The sequence below is a fragment of the Mytilus galloprovincialis genome, chromosome 3, assembly GCF_965363235.1.
Source record: "Mytilus galloprovincialis chromosome 3, xbMytGall1.hap1.1, whole genome shotgun sequence".
In the NCBI taxonomy this organism is placed as follows: domain Eukaryota; kingdom Metazoa; phylum Mollusca; class Bivalvia; order Mytilida; family Mytilidae; genus Mytilus; species Mytilus galloprovincialis.
In genome coordinates this window covers 21,653,673-21,672,717 of record NC_134840.1, presented here as the reverse complement: position 1 = coordinate 21,672,717, position 19,045 = coordinate 21,653,673, and the positions used below count along the sequence as shown (strand labels likewise).

The window sequence follows — 19,045 nt, the reverse complement described above, 5'->3', positions numbered from 1 at the left end:
GTTTTCAAGTTGGTCCAAATCAGGATTCCATATCAAGTATTGTGCAATAGCAATTAATTTTCAATTGCACAGTATTGCACAATAGCAAGAAATATCTAATTGCACTATATTGTGCAATAGCAATTAATTTTCAATTGGAGTTATCTTTCTTTGTATAGAATAGTAGTTGATAATATATGTTGGAAATTTGCCAGACATGACTATGATGTCATTTTCTATTTCTATTTGCCAATAACTTTATGTAAATAACTTCATTGGAAATTTGCCAATATAAAATGTTGCTGATGAAGCTTTTTTTCCTTATCTTATCTAAAATGTTTTTAGATAATGTATGTTGGACATTTGCCAGACATGACTATGATGTCATTTTCTATTTTTATTTGCCAATAACTTTATGTAAATAACTTCATTGGAAATTTGCCAATATAAAATGTTGCTGATGAAGTTTTTTTTTATTGTTTTATACAATAAACAATGTATATTCACTTTTACTACCAACCAATCTTTACCATTCAGTGATAACAAGCACTTTATTTTACATTTTAATATTTTATGATGTATTTAAAAGAGTAGTTATTGTTGCAAACTCCATTAGAAATTTGAATTGATATCAGTTTTGGAAAAAGGGAAACGGGGATGTGAAAAAAAGGGGGGGGGGGTTAAATTTTTCTCATTTCAGATTTCACAAATAACCAGTTGCTCCGCAGGGCGCAGCTTTATACGACCGCAGAGGTCGAACCCTGAACAGTTGGGGCAAGTATGGACAAAACATTCAAGCGTGATACAGCTCTGAATTTGGATTGTGATCAAATTTTTGACATTACATGGTTTTTTTTTACACAAAACAAATGTCAAGATTTTACAAATCAATTAAAGATTTCTTCTTCAAACTTTTTAAATCTAAAATTAAATAGTTGACACAGCATAGGTTTCTGACACAGAATGAATGTGGTCTAATGAACTTAAAAGTTTTTTTTTGCCTTTGAGCAATTCACTATGCTGTTGAATATTAATCCTCTCAAAAAAATGTTTGAAGAAATTTTCTTTTTATTTATGAAATCTGAAATGAGAAAAATTTAACCCCCCCCTTTTTTCACATCCCCGCTTCCCTTTTTCCAAAACTGATATTAATTCAAATTTCTAATGGAGTTTGCAACAATAACTACTCTTTTAAATACATCATAAAATATTAAAATGTAAAATAAAGTGTTTGTTATCACTGAATGGTAAAGATTGGTTGGTAGTAAAAGTGAATATACATTGTTTATTGTATAAAACAATAAAAAAAACTTCATCAGCAACATTTTATATTGGCAAATTTCCAATGAAGTTATTTACATAAAGTTATTGGCAAATAAAAATAGAAAATGACATCATAGTCATGTCTGGCAAATGTCCAACATACATTATCTAAAAACATTTTAGATAAGATAAGGAAAAAAAGCTTCATCAGCAACATTTTATATTGGCAAATTTCCAATGAAGTTATTTACATAAAGTTATTGGCAAATAAAAATAGAAAATGACATCATAGTCATGTCTGGCAAATTTCCAACATATATTATCAACTACTATTCTATACAAAGAAAGATAACTCCAATTGAAAATTAATTGCTATTGCACAATATTGTGCAATTAGATATTTCTTGCTATTGTGCAATACTGTGCAATTGAAAATTTCTTGCTATTGCACAATACTTGATATGGAATCCTGATTTGGACCAACTTGAAAACTGGGCCCATAATCAAAAATCAAAGTACATATTTAGATAAAGCATATCAAATAAGCCCAAGAATTTAATTTTTGTTAAAATCAAACTTAGTTTAATTTTGGACCCTTTGGACCTTAATGTAGACCAATTTGAAAACTGGACCAAAAATTAAGAATCTACATACACAGTTAGATTTGGCATATCAAAGAACCCCAATTATTCAATTTTTGATGAAAACAAACAAAGTTTAATTTTGGACCCCAATTTGGACTAACTTGAAAACTAGGCCAATAATTAAAAATCTAAGTACATTTTTAGATTCAGCATATCAAAGAACCCCAAGGATTTAATTTTTGTTAAAATCAAACTAAGTTTAATTTTGGACCCTTTGGACCTTAATGTAGACCAATTTGAAAACGGGACCAAAAATTAAGAATCTACATACATAGTTAGATTCGGCATATCAAAGAACCCCAATTATTCAATTTTTGATGAAATCACACAAAGTTCAATTTTGGACCCTTTGGGCCCCTTATTCCTAAACTGTTAGGACCAAAACTCCCAAAATCAAACCCAACCTTCCTTTTCTGGTCATAAACCTTGTGTTTAAATTTCATAGATTTCTATTTACTTATACTAAAGTTATGGTGCGAAAACCAAGAATAATGCTTATTTGGGCCCTTTTTTGGCCCTTAATTCCTAAACTTGGAACCAAAACTCCCAAAATCAATCCCAACCTTCCTTTTGTGGTCATAAACCTTGTGTCAAAATTTCATAGATTTCTATTCACTTTTACTAAAGTTATAATGTGAAAACCAAGAAAATGCTTATTTGGGCCCTTTTTGGCCCCTAATTCCTAAAATGTTGGGACCAAAACTCCCAAAATCAATCCCAACCTTCCTTTTGTGGTCATAAACCTTGTGTAAAAATTTCATTGATTTCTATTCACTTTTACTAAAGTTACAGTGCGAAAACTAGAAGTATTCGGACGACGACGCAGACGACGACGCCAACGTGATAGCAATATACGACCAAAAAATAAAAATTTTTGCGGTCGTATAAAAAGAAAATTTCTTCAAACATTTTTTTGAGAGGATTAATATTCAACAGCAAAGTGAATTGCTCAAAGGCAAACAAATTTTTTTAAGTTCATTAGACCACATTCATTCTGTGTCAGAAATCTATGCTGTGTCAACTATTTAATTTTAGATTTTAATAAGTTTGAAGAAGAAATCTTTAATTGATTTGTAAAATCTTGACATTTGTTTTGTGTAAAAAAAACCATGTAATGTCAAAAATTTGATCACAATCCAAATTCAGAGCTGTATCACGCTTGAATGTTTTGTCCATACTTGCCCCAACTGTTCAGGGTTAGACCTCTGCGGTCGTATAAAGCTGCGCCCTGTGGAGCACCTGGTTGATGATTGATATAAAATTGAATATCATGTATATTGGATTTATTTATGTTTGTGGATATGGATTTTCTTGGATTGAGGAAAAATTGTATTTTGCTGGATATTTGATTTCATGGCTTTACCAAAGTCTCCATATAATGTTATTAAAAAGTGTACTAAAAAAATCCATGAAAATTGGTATCCCAGGAATTAATAAAGATCTTCCAGTATCTGTCTTACTGGTCAGACATTTAGTGCAGTTGCATAATTTTTTTTAAACACACCTAGAATAGATTTTAAATATATAAATCAGAATGCTCATAAAACTTTTATTATTTTCAGGGGAATGTGTGGTTGCTCTGAAGAAAAAATTTGAACAAATTCCTCAACAATTTGAATGTATGCTACTTCATCAAGGGGAAGTTACTGGCAGACTAAAGTAAGTGTTCAAATTGCTTTAATATAAAACTTAAAATCACAACAACAACAAAAAAATCAGAGGAAAATTCAAAACAGTAAGTCCCTAATCAAATGACAAAAGTTCATGTAGTAACTTTAATCTACAGGGTGAAAAGTAAAATTACAATATGCTGAACTCTGAGAAAAGTTCCTAATCAAATGGCAATATCAAAAGTTCAAACGCTTCAAACTAATGGATAACAACTGTTATATTCCTGACTTGTTACAGGCATTTAATTGTGTAGAAAATGGTGGATTAAACCTGGTTTTGTATCTAGCTAAATCTCTCACTTGTATAACAGTCGCATAAAATTCCATTATATTGACAATACTTTCGAACATATTTTAAGCATAATATTAAACATTTCTATTTAAAAGTTACTATAGTATTGTTCTGGGGGCATATATATTTGATTGTTTTTAGAAGTTAAAAAAATTCTGAATCTAAATTGTTGTTGTTTAATTTCAGAGGAAAAATGCATGTGTTAGTTGGAGGAACTTCCAGGAAGAAGATTTCTATAAAATCATATGGTAGTTAATTCTTCAGATAGATGTTTAAACTCTTCAAAACCATTCTTCTTTTACTGTTTTAATTATAAATTTGAATGTTTAAATTGTATGGATTCAAAGATTATAACATTTTGCAAAGTTATCTAACAATTCCATTTCTATTGATAATAAAGATTTACCAATATTTCTCAGATATTTAAATCTTTTTCTGAACAAAAAAAATGTCTACAGTCACCTTTCATATTTTATATGCCCCATTAACAACAGCAGGAGCATTTTGTTTTCTGTTCTGAACATCTGTCTATTCTTCTGTTAAAATTAGGGTCAGGTTACAGGGGCGGATCCAGCTATTTTAAAAAGGGGGGGTTCCTAACCCAGGACAAAGGGGGGGTTCCAATTACATGTCCCCATTCAAATACATTGATCGTCCAAAAAAAAGGGTAGGTTCCAACCCCCGGAACCCCCCCCCCTCTGGATCCGCGCCTGGGTTACTGGTTTAATTGAAGGTATATATACCCTGAAGTTATGTTTGCATCAACTTGAAAATTAGTACACATGCTTATTATGATGTGAATTTAGAAATAAAGCTGATTTAATGTTTTGAACCAGATTTTGCAGTTAACTTTACATGGAATGTGATAGTGTGAGCTGGGCCCCATTTCCTATGAAAATTTATTATAGAAAACCTAATAAGGTTACAATTATTACACTTAATATCAGAAAAAAGAGATTAAATATATGATACACATAAGAGTTAGTCATTTTAATTATTTCTTTCCTTAATAATACCTTGTTGTTCATTAGAAAAGGAATAATAACTTTTGATTATGTATTTTTTGTAGAACTTGTTGCCTTTGACACAGATACAGAAGAGTATTGTGATCCTGATCTGATCCATTCTGATGTCACTCCTGCTACGCCAGACGTTATCCGCATCACTCAAAAATCTCAGATGTCTCCTACAACTACAAAACAAACATCTCCCTTAGCTCAATTCAAACAAAAAGGAACCAGTAGACCAGTAACTGACATGCCAAGGAGTTCTCGTTCAGAGGAATATGAAGAAATTTCTGTTGGTCAGGTATCTTATCAAACCAAATCAGTTCTTTTAGCTGCTTACTTATCAATATATTTATGGAAATAAAGATAATTAATTGTTATCAGTAACTGTTCACTCTGAATTTAAGTTTTTTTCATCCAAATTTTATGAAACTCATATACAATGCTAAGAACCACAACACCCTGACACAGTTTGAACTTGAACAGTAAGTCCTTTACTGTTCCATAGGTTTGCCCCTTTTTAACTTGGAAAATTGCAAAGACTGAGCGGGGGCATTCATATTCTTGAACACATTCTTCTAAAAATATTTTAATATGCCGTATTCTTAAAATTTTATAGTGGTCAGATTTATTCTTCAAGTCAATAATTTGGTATTTATTATCAGTCTTTGATTTATAAACTCTTTCACATGACAAATGGATTAATACTGACATACATTCTTTGTAGAAAACAAGACCAGTTACTGAGGTTCCCCCCGGTAGAACATTTAGTAAGAGAACACCACAATATGAAGAAATAGATCTGTTACAGGTTAGCTGATATATAAAGTAAAAATGTACATATTTAATATAAAACATAGAATCAGGATGCAAGAATGCATACATACTTATTGTAGACATTTCACTTATAGGTCCAAATTAAACCATTTTCATGGTGATGTTTTATGCAAAACAATATTCTTAAATAATTGGAACATCATAACCTACATTGTATGCTTGATTGTCTTGTCTTAAGCATTGCATTTATATAAAATATAAATGCAGCTCCCTTTCACATAATTTTTAAGATGAGGCATCATACATCATCAAACTTTATATTTAAACAGTGAAATTACAATAAATAAAAAAAAAAGTTTTGTTTCAAAGATATAAAAAGCATACACAAAATTTCAATAATCTTTGTACTGTATGTTTATTTTTGCTTCTGCCTGTTCTGTCCTAGGGAAAGGCGTCAAAGAACTGAATTTTTAAAGAAAATAATGCTATATGGATGTCCCATTTGAACAATTACTATCACTTGGGTATGGTTTTAATTATACAAAGGAAGGGTTTGTTATAATACTTTTTTTTTACAGTTTCCAGAGGCAACACAAACTACTGGTGCTAGGCGTAAACAGCTTCCACCACCATCCTCAGACTCTCCCATCTCATTCAGTGCCCCACCTGAAGTACCCCCACCTCCATTACCAAAGAAACAGGCTTCATATGTCAATGTTATACAGGTAAGTTTCCATTCATTTGAAGGATTAGATATTGTTTTATTTCACTGATTGGCTTCTTTTAGGTTCTTAAGAATTACTGATACTTTTTATAGCAGGTTCTATAAATTCAACTTGAGCCAATGTCAGAATTAAAGGAGAAGGTTCAATAAGTGGTCAATATTCCTATTTCTAACAAAATTAACATATTAGACTAGAATATTTATTGTTGTGGAACCTGTGTTTCTAAGGCCTTCATGTGTTAAAAACCTTGACAATTATGTCATTGCAAATTTCACCAAAATTTCTCAATCTTTGCCTATTTGTAGTGTAAATTTTGATGGCTTTTAAGAATAGCTTGTCAGAATACTCCTTTTTCATGTTCTCACTTTTCATCAACTTGAAAAACTTGTAATGATGAAACATTGGACTTAATACTTGGGGTCTAAATGGGGACCTTACTGAACTCACTCCTTTCAGTATGAGAAATAAGATCTCCATTGATTGGTACTTACTGGTTGTTGTCACTGCCATCTTTTCATTAATTGTGTCAATTTGTAAATCAAAATTTATCAAAAGTAAACAGTAATATTTATTCACTTTCGCCAACAGAGTGCATCTCAGGTATGTAAGCTGTTGTTTGATTGGTGTTTAGTTTTTTCATTGTTTCTGAAAATGAGCGCTAATGTTTGTTTTCAATTAATTTAACTAATTTATTAATTTTATTACTTCTAGATCTGTTCAAGTTTTATGTCATGTCAGTTTTAAAACTACTAATCTACAAAATTGTCACATCTTAACAAAATGTTTTCCGTTACTTTCTAACAATAGTGCTTCATCAGAAAAAGAATTAAAAGGGAGGGTTTTTATTTATCCTTGCGATACATGAAACAGTAATCATAAGGAGGAGTTTAATTTCAACATGTGGCACGGGAAGCAGTAACAAAATAGTTAGGGAAAATCAATTGTCATCATATTCTGACATCATTGTAGATGAATTGATGTGAAATTACAAAAAAAATATAAAAATTTGTCTGTAGTAATCACTAATGTATCAATTTCACATTGTATTTTGACTTATATGGATAATGGTTAGATTTACTATGTTTATGTGGAAGTACCTCATGTGCATTTATTCTTCACTATGGTTGTGGAATTGTTTTAGATTGAAGACTTAATATGTTTAAAAAAAGTATTTAACATGAAAAGTTAACAAATTACATGTTAGATAAATAACCTGGACAGCTGATAGCCAGTTTTTGATAAAATAAACCTGTCAATGAGTTAATGAAAAAGACCAAAGCTTCCTAACTTCAAACCATGAATTGCAATTAAGTAATTGATAACCCTTTGTTTATTATGATGTTTTAACTCTGCTGAGCTATTTAAATGTTATTTGCCTTATTTTACTAAGGACACATAATAAAAAGAAAGTAAGTATCTACATAGACCATTTTGTTGTATGCATGTAAATATATACACAGTATGTTTTGTGTTGGCTTTCCCCGTACATGTATTACTATTGAATGAACAGGATATAAATACTTAACAAAATTGGGATAAGTGTTTATTATAACAAAGAATCACTGTGTTTAGTTTTTACAGTTAATAGAAAAGTTGTACTCCAGTTAATTGATTTATTTTTAATCGATTGAGGACAAATGAATTTTTCATTGGTATATGATTTTGTGGTTTTACCAAAGTCTACTTACCAATAAATAGAAAATTGGTATTTTGCTGAATATTTGAATTTATAGTTAATATATACTCTGGATATCCAGGAAATATGGTTACCCATTAATTCACAGTATTTTGATTATTAGGAAAATTAGTACATTAGATAGTTAGGCATTATCAAACAGGATCTCATTGTGCTTCTACATTATTGTCAAATTAAATTTGGAACAAATATATAATAGAATTTTAGATCATAAATTGACTCCAGTGTTGAATTTTCTAATATAGTGGCTTTGAAGTCTTTAAGTGTAGCTTTTCCAACATTAAGATGATGGTTTTCTTTCAAGGATTTATTGTTTAAGCATTAAAGTCAACCGTCATCTACTCATTGTTAAAAAAATTGAATTACTTTTTCTTATTATATGTGTATATTAATATAAGTACTAGAAAGATAATACATTCAATAGTATTACAAAGGGCATATACATTAGTTGAACTTTGCACATGAAATTTTTTTATATCCTACCATCAGCAACATTCTTATTAAGTTGCTGAAACATCAAAGAATACTGTGTCCAGCTTCTAGATCAGTTACTAAAGTTTTTATAGCTTTCTTTACCTCTTATTGGCTTAATCATATATATGTGTGTGCTCTTTGTAGTACTTTTGGATACAGGGTGTATAAGTGTTCCTTACAGGTTATTTTAAGTGGATTCCAAACAAAAGTGTGATGCCTTGATTTAAAAAAAAAAAATAAATGAACTTTCCTTTTTTTTTTTTTTTTTTTTTTTTTTTTACGTCTTAGGACATCATAACCTGTTGTGTTAAGTTCTGACTCTGACCTTTTTCTTTGAATTCCTTTAAAATATTCCTGCATTCAGATTAATACACGAACCTGCTCATTATGTATCCAGTCCAATCAATAACAAAAGTTAATTGACCATCATGAAATCAAACTTTGTTGTTTTAGTAGGCTTTAACATACTACTACATGATCACACCTTTAATGATTGTACTCACCTATTGTGTGTTTTTACTGTTCTTTGCCCTGCCTTTATAAAACCTGTAGGGAACATGATGGAACAATAATATCTTTGAATAAACTAGTATTAGTGTTAACAAGTTTTTATATTTTATATCATTAATTCATGTAATATAAATAGATCTAACCAATTTTTAACTTAGTTTTAATTTCTTGCCAATATTTAGTTTATATCTGTTTATTAATTTGCAACTTAACACTGTAGATAGTTTATTAGTATAACCTTAATTTGATTTAAGGGTGTGAGGTCTGCCTTGTAGCGGCATTAGCCTGCTCTTTTTTCGAAATCTACAAGGGTGTCTTAAACGTGCAAGAGATATGGCTCTCTCTTAACACGGGTAAGCCATTTATAGTCCCCTTCCGACGGACTATCATCATTTCCTCAAGACCATACACACAAATGGTGTCAAGGGAGAGCCAAAAATTCAGTCCCTGAAATTTTCATCCCGAAACGGGAATAGAACCAGGAACCTTTGTGTAAGGTGTATGTGTCCAACTGGTATGTGTCAACTGACCTTGAACTCATTTCATGGTTCAGTGGTTATAGTTGTGGTTTTGTGTTTTGGTCTGTTTTACTAATACTGTTAACAATAGGTCTACTATATTAGGTTTATGGACTGATTGTAAGGTGTACATGTCCAACTGGCAGGTGTCATCTGACCTTGACCTCATTTTTATGGTTCAGTGATCAAAGTTAAGTTTTTGAGTTTTGGTCTTTTTTTCTTATACTTTATGCAATAGGTCAACTGTATTTGATGTATGGAAATATTTATGATGTACATGTCAGTCTTGCAGGTTTTATTTGACCTTGAACTCATTTTCTTTGTTCATTGCTCAATGTTAAGTTTTTGTGTTATTGGTTTTTTTTTCTTTTAAAGTATAAGCAATAGATCAAATATACTTGTTGTATGGAAGGATTGTATCATGTACCAACACATTTTTTTTTTGATTGGTTGATCATGTTGAATGTTCTTTTTTGATTGTTTGATCATGTTGAATAATCTTATTTGATTGGTTAATCATATTGAACTTTCTTAATTGATTGGACTATCATGTTAAATGTTCTTGTCTGATTGGTTTATCATAATTTAAAAGTTCATTTATAGATAACTGTATTTACTTAATTTAATTTTATGTTAATCAATTCTAGCTTTGCTGTTGCTTAAGTACATGTAGATATGGTGTTCAGCAATATGTTGCTTGAATGCTTAATATCAAATGTTTGTTTGCTATGTGCTCTTTGAAGAATGTTTCCCTTACACTGCTATGTTGTAATGTCATGTGTCATTTTTATCATATGTTTATTTTTAATACAAAACAAATTTTTCTCCCTTAAAAAAATCATTCAATTATTAATTTGGCTGCACATAAAAATAAACTTTTAGTGATGAAAATACGTGTACCAATACTTAGAAATGAAAATGATGGGTTTTTACCAGGAGGTATTTAGTGTTCCCATTGAATAAACTCCACAGATAACATATTAGCTATTGTATTTATTCCTCAGGACAGCTCATCCTTATTTAAATAGCCTGATGAACACCAACTGATTTTGGGGTAAAAGTTTTATTCCCTTCACATGTTTAACCCAGCAACGATGAGCCTGTAGTTCAGGGGTTGACCTTGGGTCATGTCTGTTATATCTTTTATTTGTCTGGTTGGCAATAATACCACATTTTCTTATTTTGATATACTTATACTTATCAAAATGGTGATTTTGATACTCCTTATAGCTATTATGAAATCTGCGCTGCTTAAACTTTTGACTTCGGTCAACAATCACTCTTGCATTGTGGCATCAGATATTTTCTATTGTGACGGCAAAATTTTACGGGAACCTTTGTGATGTCCAGTAATGGCAGACAAATAGCAATAAGGTGTATTATTTTTCCTTTCGTACCAACATAACTTCAGTATTATAGGACTCAGCTTCTGTATTATAGAACAGTTTGATATTTGGTCTTGAAATATATTATACATGTATTGGATTGCACACAAGTGATTTTCATATCTGCCGTGTAACTGCTTTCTTTGAGTTTTTATTATACTCATTAAATATAGACTTTACATCAATGTAAAATAAGGAGTATGAACTTGTTGGATATACTTTTCACAACATAACATACCACTTCTTGTTTCTTATTTTGCACTTTTTATCTGTTCTATTTATGTTGGGTTTTTTTGTATATAGATTTTACAAATATGTATGATACAGTAAGGATTTTTATTGTTACAACTAATTAACAGCTTGAGCGGTAGAAGAGAGTCTTAAGGGTGGATGTGCATGGACAAAAGGAAATAAAATCACTATTTTATGATTAAAACAGCTCACACATTGCCTTTTTACCAATTGGCTCATAAAATGGTGAATACTATGCTTAAAGTACAAAACAGGTGAAATAAAAATTACTAACACATTGCCCACCCACAAAATATTTGGTATCTTATTCAAATATAGTGCAGACTTGATCTACTCAATTCACAGTTTTCAAGGAAGAACATTTTTATAAACCCAATTTTGATTCAGACATTATACATTTGCTTGGTGCATAATGTTGAAGGATTTGAAAATAATTGACATATACCAACAACACCTTTGTGGACTCTGCATCAGATGTGCTGTACAGTTGCAGGATACTTTTATGGCAAAAAACAAACAGAAATATACATTTAACTGCAATAGTGCCTATTATCACCAAAAGCGAACTTACTCTATACAAATGACTTTTTAAATCAAGCTTTAAGAAAATTATTTGGAAGTCTTCATAAAAAATGACAAAGTGTAACAGCCAGTTCATGAAAAGCATGTTGTGTATAAATTGTATAAAAATTTGCATCTAGCATGATACTATTACAAACAAAATAGCAATATTAAAAGTTTTCTGTTGAAATGTCTGTGTTTTTTTTTAAAGAAAGTCTACTTATTGTATTACTTTGTTTTTAAAACATATAGAGATATACTATACCTATTACACAAGTGTTCATACTTAATATACAAATGTTTTTGGCCTTTTATAGCGGACTGTACAGTGTGGATTTTGCTCATTGTTGAAGACCATATAGTGTTCTATAATTGCAAACGTCCACATCATTTGAACTCTTTTTGGCAATCATAACACATCTCCTCATTTCTTTACCTATTATACAAGTGTTCATACCTATCATACAAGTGTTCATACCTATTATACAAGTGTTCAAACCTACTTTACAAGAGTTCATTCATATTATACAAGTGTTCATACCTATTATACAAATGTTCATACCTATTATACAAGTGTTCATTCATATTATACAAGTGTTCATACCTATTATACAAGTGTTCATACCTATTATACAAGTGTTCATACCTATCATACAAGTGTTCATACCTATCATACAAGTGTTCAAACCTATCATACAAGTGTTCATACATATTATACAAGTGTCATACATATTATACAAGTGTTCATACCTATTATACAAGTGTTCATACATATTATACAAGAGTTCATACATATTATACAAGTGTTTATACATGTGTACATATAAAACTTTTTGTCTGTATTTTCAGGCTATGTTCCAACAGCAGAATCAAGTACAACCTAGAAACGATGTTGCTGATTGGTTAAATGGATTAAGTTTGCAGCAGTATATTGATAATTTTGTTGAGCATGGCTTTGATTCCATGAAACATTTACGGTTATCTCGACAGGACTTAGTAAAAATAGGGATTAAAGATGTCACTCACAGAGATAAAATTCTTAGCAGTTTATTTGAATTTGATAGCAACTGCTGATATTTTAAGTTATCCATGTTAATATCAATAATTTCTTTGTATTAAATACCATAACTTAATGTAAATTGCCAAATATACAATAAGATTATGAACATTAGCATCTGTAAATGGTAATAACATTTGTATAACATCACAAATCTTAATCAGGCTTTTTATTGGGAATAAATTCTATCAAACTGTTTGATTCACACTGTACTGAATAAGTGTTCTAAAGACACTGATGTGATTCATATGTCTTCTTGTGCTTAACTGATGCTTGTTTTTATTTTAAATTCTGAAAGAAAGTGTATACCAAAGATTTTTGAAGTCAAATCCGACATGCGATATTCTTGATGTGACTGACACCATTATTGACATGTTTGTGATGAAGGGGCCAAATCTTAGTCATGACTTATTTTTTGTTTAATAGTTAATTTCAAACTATTTATTCTTCAAACCATTTAAATTCAAAACTAACAGTTATTTTTTAAAGCATTATCATTTACCCTCCACAACTCAGCTCAAACCATCCCATGGGATCAGAATTATTTTTGGGGGGATTCAATGACACAACAAACACATCTATTTTTAGATAATGGGTACAATAAACTTTACATATTGTATAGCCACCCACATCTCTGTTGTTACAAGTTCACAAAGAAATCTCCCCATTTTCTGCTTTCAGTTTAGTTCAGTTTTCACTGACTGATCATGCTGATTGAAGATTTAGATTTGACTAAACTTTATATTTCTAATATAACTTTATATTACTAAGAGTAAGAGCTTGTCTTTCTGCTAAAGACTGATAAACTATACATGTGTTATACATAAAGTAACTTAGAATATTTTTATCACAGTGTCATAGCCTATACTATTCTTGTTATAGAAAGAAGGCTAACTTTTTAATTGAAGCTGCACAGTTTCTTTTTTAGAACATTTAACATAGGTGATTTTATTTTTTCACATGTTTTTTTATAATGGTGAATAAAAGGAGATAACTCAGATTTAATGTGTCAATAAATCAGTATATCAGCAACACAAATACAAGCATGTTTAATTAGTTTATTCTTTGCTCCCATATAGGTCCTTGTTTATAAGTTGTTGAATTTTTATGGTGCTATTTGTGTCCGTTTTCTATATAAAACATTAACTCCCAGTAAAGGGAGATAACTTGTACAGTACATTATTTGTATTTGATTCTTGATTTGTATTATATTGTATATGGTCTGAGGAGGTATTATACTTCATTACTAATTTGCTGTTTATTGTATTAACAAGATAAGAGAATGAGAAACTATCCTATTTTTTCATGTATATTTATATTGTAAATTTCAAGTCAAATGTACCCTGTTATTTTTAATGTTTATATAAGTTACCCAGTAAACAGTTATTAACTTGCTCAGTGATGTTTTATGTTTGCCAAATCAACAGTTCAATTAAAAAAGCCATTGTCCCTCCATCTGTTTGTAAAGGGTATGGTAATTTTCATCATTATTTTCAAGTACATTACAATTTCAAAACTACTTTATATGATAACTCAGACAGAGTGGTCAAAAACTCATGGCATTTCAATTTATCACTTATTAGGGTGTAAATCCCGTCACCTTTTTTGCATTTATAAAAGCATTACATGAACTTATGACTTTTCAGTATTTTGCCAATTGCATAATTGAACTAAGGGATCTTGTATCTTACACATGTATTCATTTCATTGTGACCCTTTTTCTGTTTAGTATTATAAGATTTTAACAAGTTATAGTATATGAATATACATATATACATCTAACAAAAATGAGTCTCTTTATTTTGAAGATCTGACATTTATATGACATAATATATACTATTTTCTACACACAAGTGTATTCGAGAATTGTGTTTTATAACTGTTGTTGCTGGAATTATAATGAAAATATTTTATATGTTATTTTCATAATAAAATATTAAAATAGCTATGTAATTTGTTTGTCAATTAACAGGGACTTGGGGAAAATTATGTCTTGTTGGAAATGACCATAAATATGCCACTTATTCTTGTAATTCGGGTCCTGGGCCACAAGTGTAATAGAATCTGCTTACCCTTATGGAGCAATTGAGTTTCATGGTCAAAAGGAAAAAAAGGCCACATGCACAAAACTAGACAGAGTGATTGTATTAAATGTTTATTATTTTTTAATTCAAGAAGCCTATTAAGTCCTTTCCACCACAAGGCATTCATTGTTGTTTTATGACAACATATAAATATAAACCCAAGTGGAGCTCAAAGAACATCAAGTTGCAGAAAATAGCACAAGAATGTAACCTCCAAACTTTATAACCATTGGTCAGTTTTTTGTCTTACTTTGAAGGAGACATAGGTATCCTGTTTCCAGCAGCTTCAACAATGTACTAGTTTGTAATTACAATGTAGGTAAAGTTCATGGTAAACCACTAGTGGTAGTTCAATGATTCTTTTATATTTGATATACAATTGTATTAGCATTGGCACATCTCATTTCCATGGAGATTAGTTGGCCCTGCCCCCTCAGTCATGGTCTATTGACTTAGAAACTTTGCTTACTTTACATGTTTTAGTTTTGATAAGGTGAGTTAATGGGAAACAACTAGTAGTAGCAGTTGTACATATCCCATTTCCATGGAGATTATTTGGCCCAGCCTGATTAGTCGGCGTCCATTGACTTCGAAACTTTCATATGTTTTCATGTATAATTTTGTGATAAGGTCAGTTTAAGGGGAACCTTAAATGGTAGGTAAATAATAATTTGTATGCAGTTATATAAGCATTAGCACCTATCATTACCATGGAGATCATTTGCCCTCCCTCAGTCAGGGTCTAATAACTTTCAAACTTGTGCTTAGTTAATATGTATTTTTTTGTGATTAATTGATATTTGGTATGCAAATGTATTGGGATTTGCAAGTTTTCATTTCCATGGAGATTTTAAAACCCCACCCCTTCATTATGGTTCATTGACTTTGAAACTTTTACATAGTTTAAAAGTTAATTTTGTTTTTAGGTTGAATTGTTTAAAGGGAACAACTTATGAAATATCAATGGTATTTGGTATGCAGTTGTATTAGCATTGGCTTTCCATGAAGATTGTTTAGCCCTGTACCTTTATTCATGGTCCATTGACTTTGAATTTTTCATAACTTGCATTTCAAAGAATTGCATTTTTAATTTTAACAGCATTATCAAAATAACAAATAAGTGAGACATGTCTCTGTGCAAACAGTTCTGGTGTTTTTTTGTTTTAATGGGTTTTTTTTCAAGATTGAATAGAAATGTGACGAACTGGAATATGTAGACATACAGTGTTTATCAAATATATGTCAAGCCAAATCACTTCCAGTCTAAGCAAGTCAAATTTAAACTAAAAGACAATGCTCAATACATAGTCCCCTATTGTTTAAAAATTCCTTGTATTGGAACATAAAAATAACTTGAACTCTAACTTGTCATGATTAAACTATATCCTTATTATCAAATCAACATCTTCAAGCATGATGAAAAAAAGTAAGGAAAACTGGTTATTTTAGTGAATTTTCCAAGTCCAAGGACCACAACTCTGCACAAAATCATCTAACTGGAAAAAAATTCAAACTTGAACTGTAAATTGACATGATAAAACAATACACCAAAGATCATTTCAATATCTTCAAGCATGAAGAAAAAACTGTTGATAACTTCGTCAGTAGGGAACTAACAAGCAGAAAACATGATCTGTCTCATTGCCAAAGGTAAATTTCAAACAGAATTTCAAACAGAAAAAAAAAGAAACAGCTGTATTTAGAGAGCAATTTATACACTGTCTTAAATATGCATATTTTACACTAGTAGTTTGGGGGCCCTTTTTGTTTGGTGTGAGCCAAGGCTCTGTGTTTAAGGCCATACATTGACCTATAATGGTTTACTTTAATGAATTGTTATTTGGATGGAGAGTTGTCTCATTTGCACTCACACCACAAGACATTACTAAGTTGTAAAACTTGTGTCTGATCCTTTTGTCATTTTGAACAATAAAATATGTTTGGACTAAATTCACACCACATCTTCCTTTATCTATATTTATTGAGAACCCAATGAAAGTTTTCTACAGTGCCATCTCTATATGACCAAGGTATTTAAACTTTTGCAAGTTCACCTGTCCTATTGAATAAATACAATAGCTATTGTTCTCTGTGTAGTTTATCTCGTCCTGAATATGCATGAAATATTTGCCACTGGACGTTAAGCAACCAACAATCAATCAATCTGTGTAGTTTATTCACTGGGACCCTTTAATTTTCTTCTGAGAGAAATCTATCACTCATTGATTAAATTACCCGAGTATTTTTTGCTGTATAATGAGTCCATCTATCTTTTTAAGTTTTCAAGATAGTAGGCAAAACATAAAATGTTGGTAAAAATCTTCATTAAAAGAGCTAATACTCCTACAGTAGACAAGTTTGATTAACTTTGGCCCTGTAGTTTTCAGAGGAGTAGATTTTTGTAAAAGTTAAGAATGACGGACAAGAAAGGACAAGTAATTAGAAAAGCTCACTTGGTCTCTTAGGCCAGTTGAATTTAAACAGGAAATGTTTCCTCCAATCAGTAGTCACCTGTTCTGCTTAACAAATCTCTAAGGGACCTTTTTATACGACCGCAAATTTTGAAAAAATTTTCATCGTATATTGCTATCACGTTGGCGTCGTCGTCTGCGTCGTCGTCATCGTTGTCGTCGTCTGAATACTTTTAGTTTTCGCACTCTAACTTTAGAAAAGTGAATATAAATCTATAAAATTTTACAACAAGGTTTATGACCACAAAAGGAAGGTTGATATTGATTTTGGGAGTTTAGGTCCCAACATTTTAGGAATTAGGGGCCAAAAAGGGCCCAAATAAGCATTTTCTTGGTTTTCGCACTATAACTTTAGTTTAAGTTAATAGAAATCTATGAAATTTCGACACAAGGTTTATGACCACAAAAGAAAGGTTGGGATTGATTTTGGGAGTTTTGGTTTCAACAGTGTAGGAATTAGGGGCCAAAAAAGGGCCCAAATAAGCATTATTCTTGGTTTTCGCACAATAACTTTAGTTTAAGTAAATAGAAAATAATGAAATTTGAACACAATGTTTATGACCACAAAAGGAAGGTTGGTATTGATTTTGGGAGTTTGGGTCCCAACAGTTTAGGAATTAGGGGCCAAAAAGGGTCCCAAATAAGCATTTTTCTTGGTTTTCGCACCATACTTTAGTATAAGTAAATAGAAATCTATGAAATTTAAACACAAGGTTTATGACCATAAAAGGAAGGTTGGTAATGATTTTGGTCCCAACAGTTTAGGAATAAGGGGCCCAAAGGGTCCAAAATTAAACTTTGTTTGATTTCATCAAAATTGAATAATTGGGGTTCTTTGATATGCCAAATCTAACTGTGTATGTAGATTTTTAACTTTTGGTCCCGTTTTCAAATTGGTCTACATTAAGGTCCAAAGGGTCCAAAATTAAACTTTGTTTGATTTTGACAAAAAATATTGGTTGGGTTCTTTGATATGCTGAATCTAAAAATGTACTTAGATTCTTGATTATCGGCCCAGTTTTCAAGTTGGTCCAAATCGGGGTCCAAAATTAAACTTTGTTTGATTTCATCAAAAATTGAATAAATGGGGTTCTTTGATATGCCAAATCTAACTGTGTATGTAGATTCCTCATTTTTGGTCTTGTTTTCAAATTGGTCTACATTAAAGTCCAAAGGGTCCAAAATTAAACTTAGTTTGATTTTAACAAAAATTGAAATCTTGGGGTTCTTTGATATGCTGAATCCAAACATGTACTTAGATTTTTGATTATGGGCCCAGTTTTCAAGTTGGTCCAAATCAGGATTTAAAATTATTATATTAAGTTTTGTGCAATAGCAAGTCTTTTCAATTGCACAGTATTGCGCAATGGCAAGAAATATCTTATTGCAAAATATTGTGAAATAGCAATTTTGTTTTTAATTAGAGTTACCTTTCTTTGTCCAGAATAGTAAGCAAGAAATATCTAATTGTAAGAATTTTTTTTATTTGGAGTTATCTTTCTTTGTCCAGAATCAACTTAAATCTTTGTTATATGTACAATATACAATGTATATTCACTTTTTACTACCAACTGATAAATTAAAATAATATTTACCATTCAGTGATAACAAGCAGTTTTTTTACATCTTAATATTTTATGATGTATTTAAATGAGTAGTTATTGTTGCAAACTCCATTAG

General features: G+C 30.6%; 1 protein-coding gene across 14 annotated transcripts in view; it reads left to right on the top strand.

The window, feature by feature from the left end:
- The window catches only part of LOC143067409 (phosphatidylinositol 3,4,5-trisphosphate 5-phosphatase 2A-like), an 82,287-nt gene extending 67,529 nt beyond the window's left edge, over positions 1-14,758 (top strand). For 11 of the 14 annotated variants that reach the window (XM_076240655.1, XM_076240652.1, XM_076240654.1 and 8 more), the window contains 7 exons: positions 3,449-3,545; positions 4,035-4,096; positions 4,918-5,156; positions 5,583-5,666; positions 6,211-6,357; positions 6,946-6,957; positions 12,603-14,758. In XM_076240655.1, coding sequence (XP_076096770.1) covers positions 3,449-3,545; positions 4,035-4,096; positions 4,918-5,156; positions 5,583-5,666; positions 6,211-6,357; positions 6,946-6,957; positions 12,603-12,827 — 866 coding nt within the window. In that variant the 3' untranslated portion in view covers positions 12,828-14,758. Of the gene's footprint in view, positions 1-3,448; positions 3,546-4,034; positions 4,097-4,917; positions 5,157-5,582; positions 5,667-6,210; positions 6,358-6,945; positions 6,958-7,747; positions 7,767-12,602 lie in introns of all 14 variants that reach the window. The other 3 variants (XM_076240658.1, XM_076240659.1, XM_076240648.1) reach the window with 3 other exon arrangements.
- Positions 14,759-19,045: the final 4,287 nt, after the last annotated feature.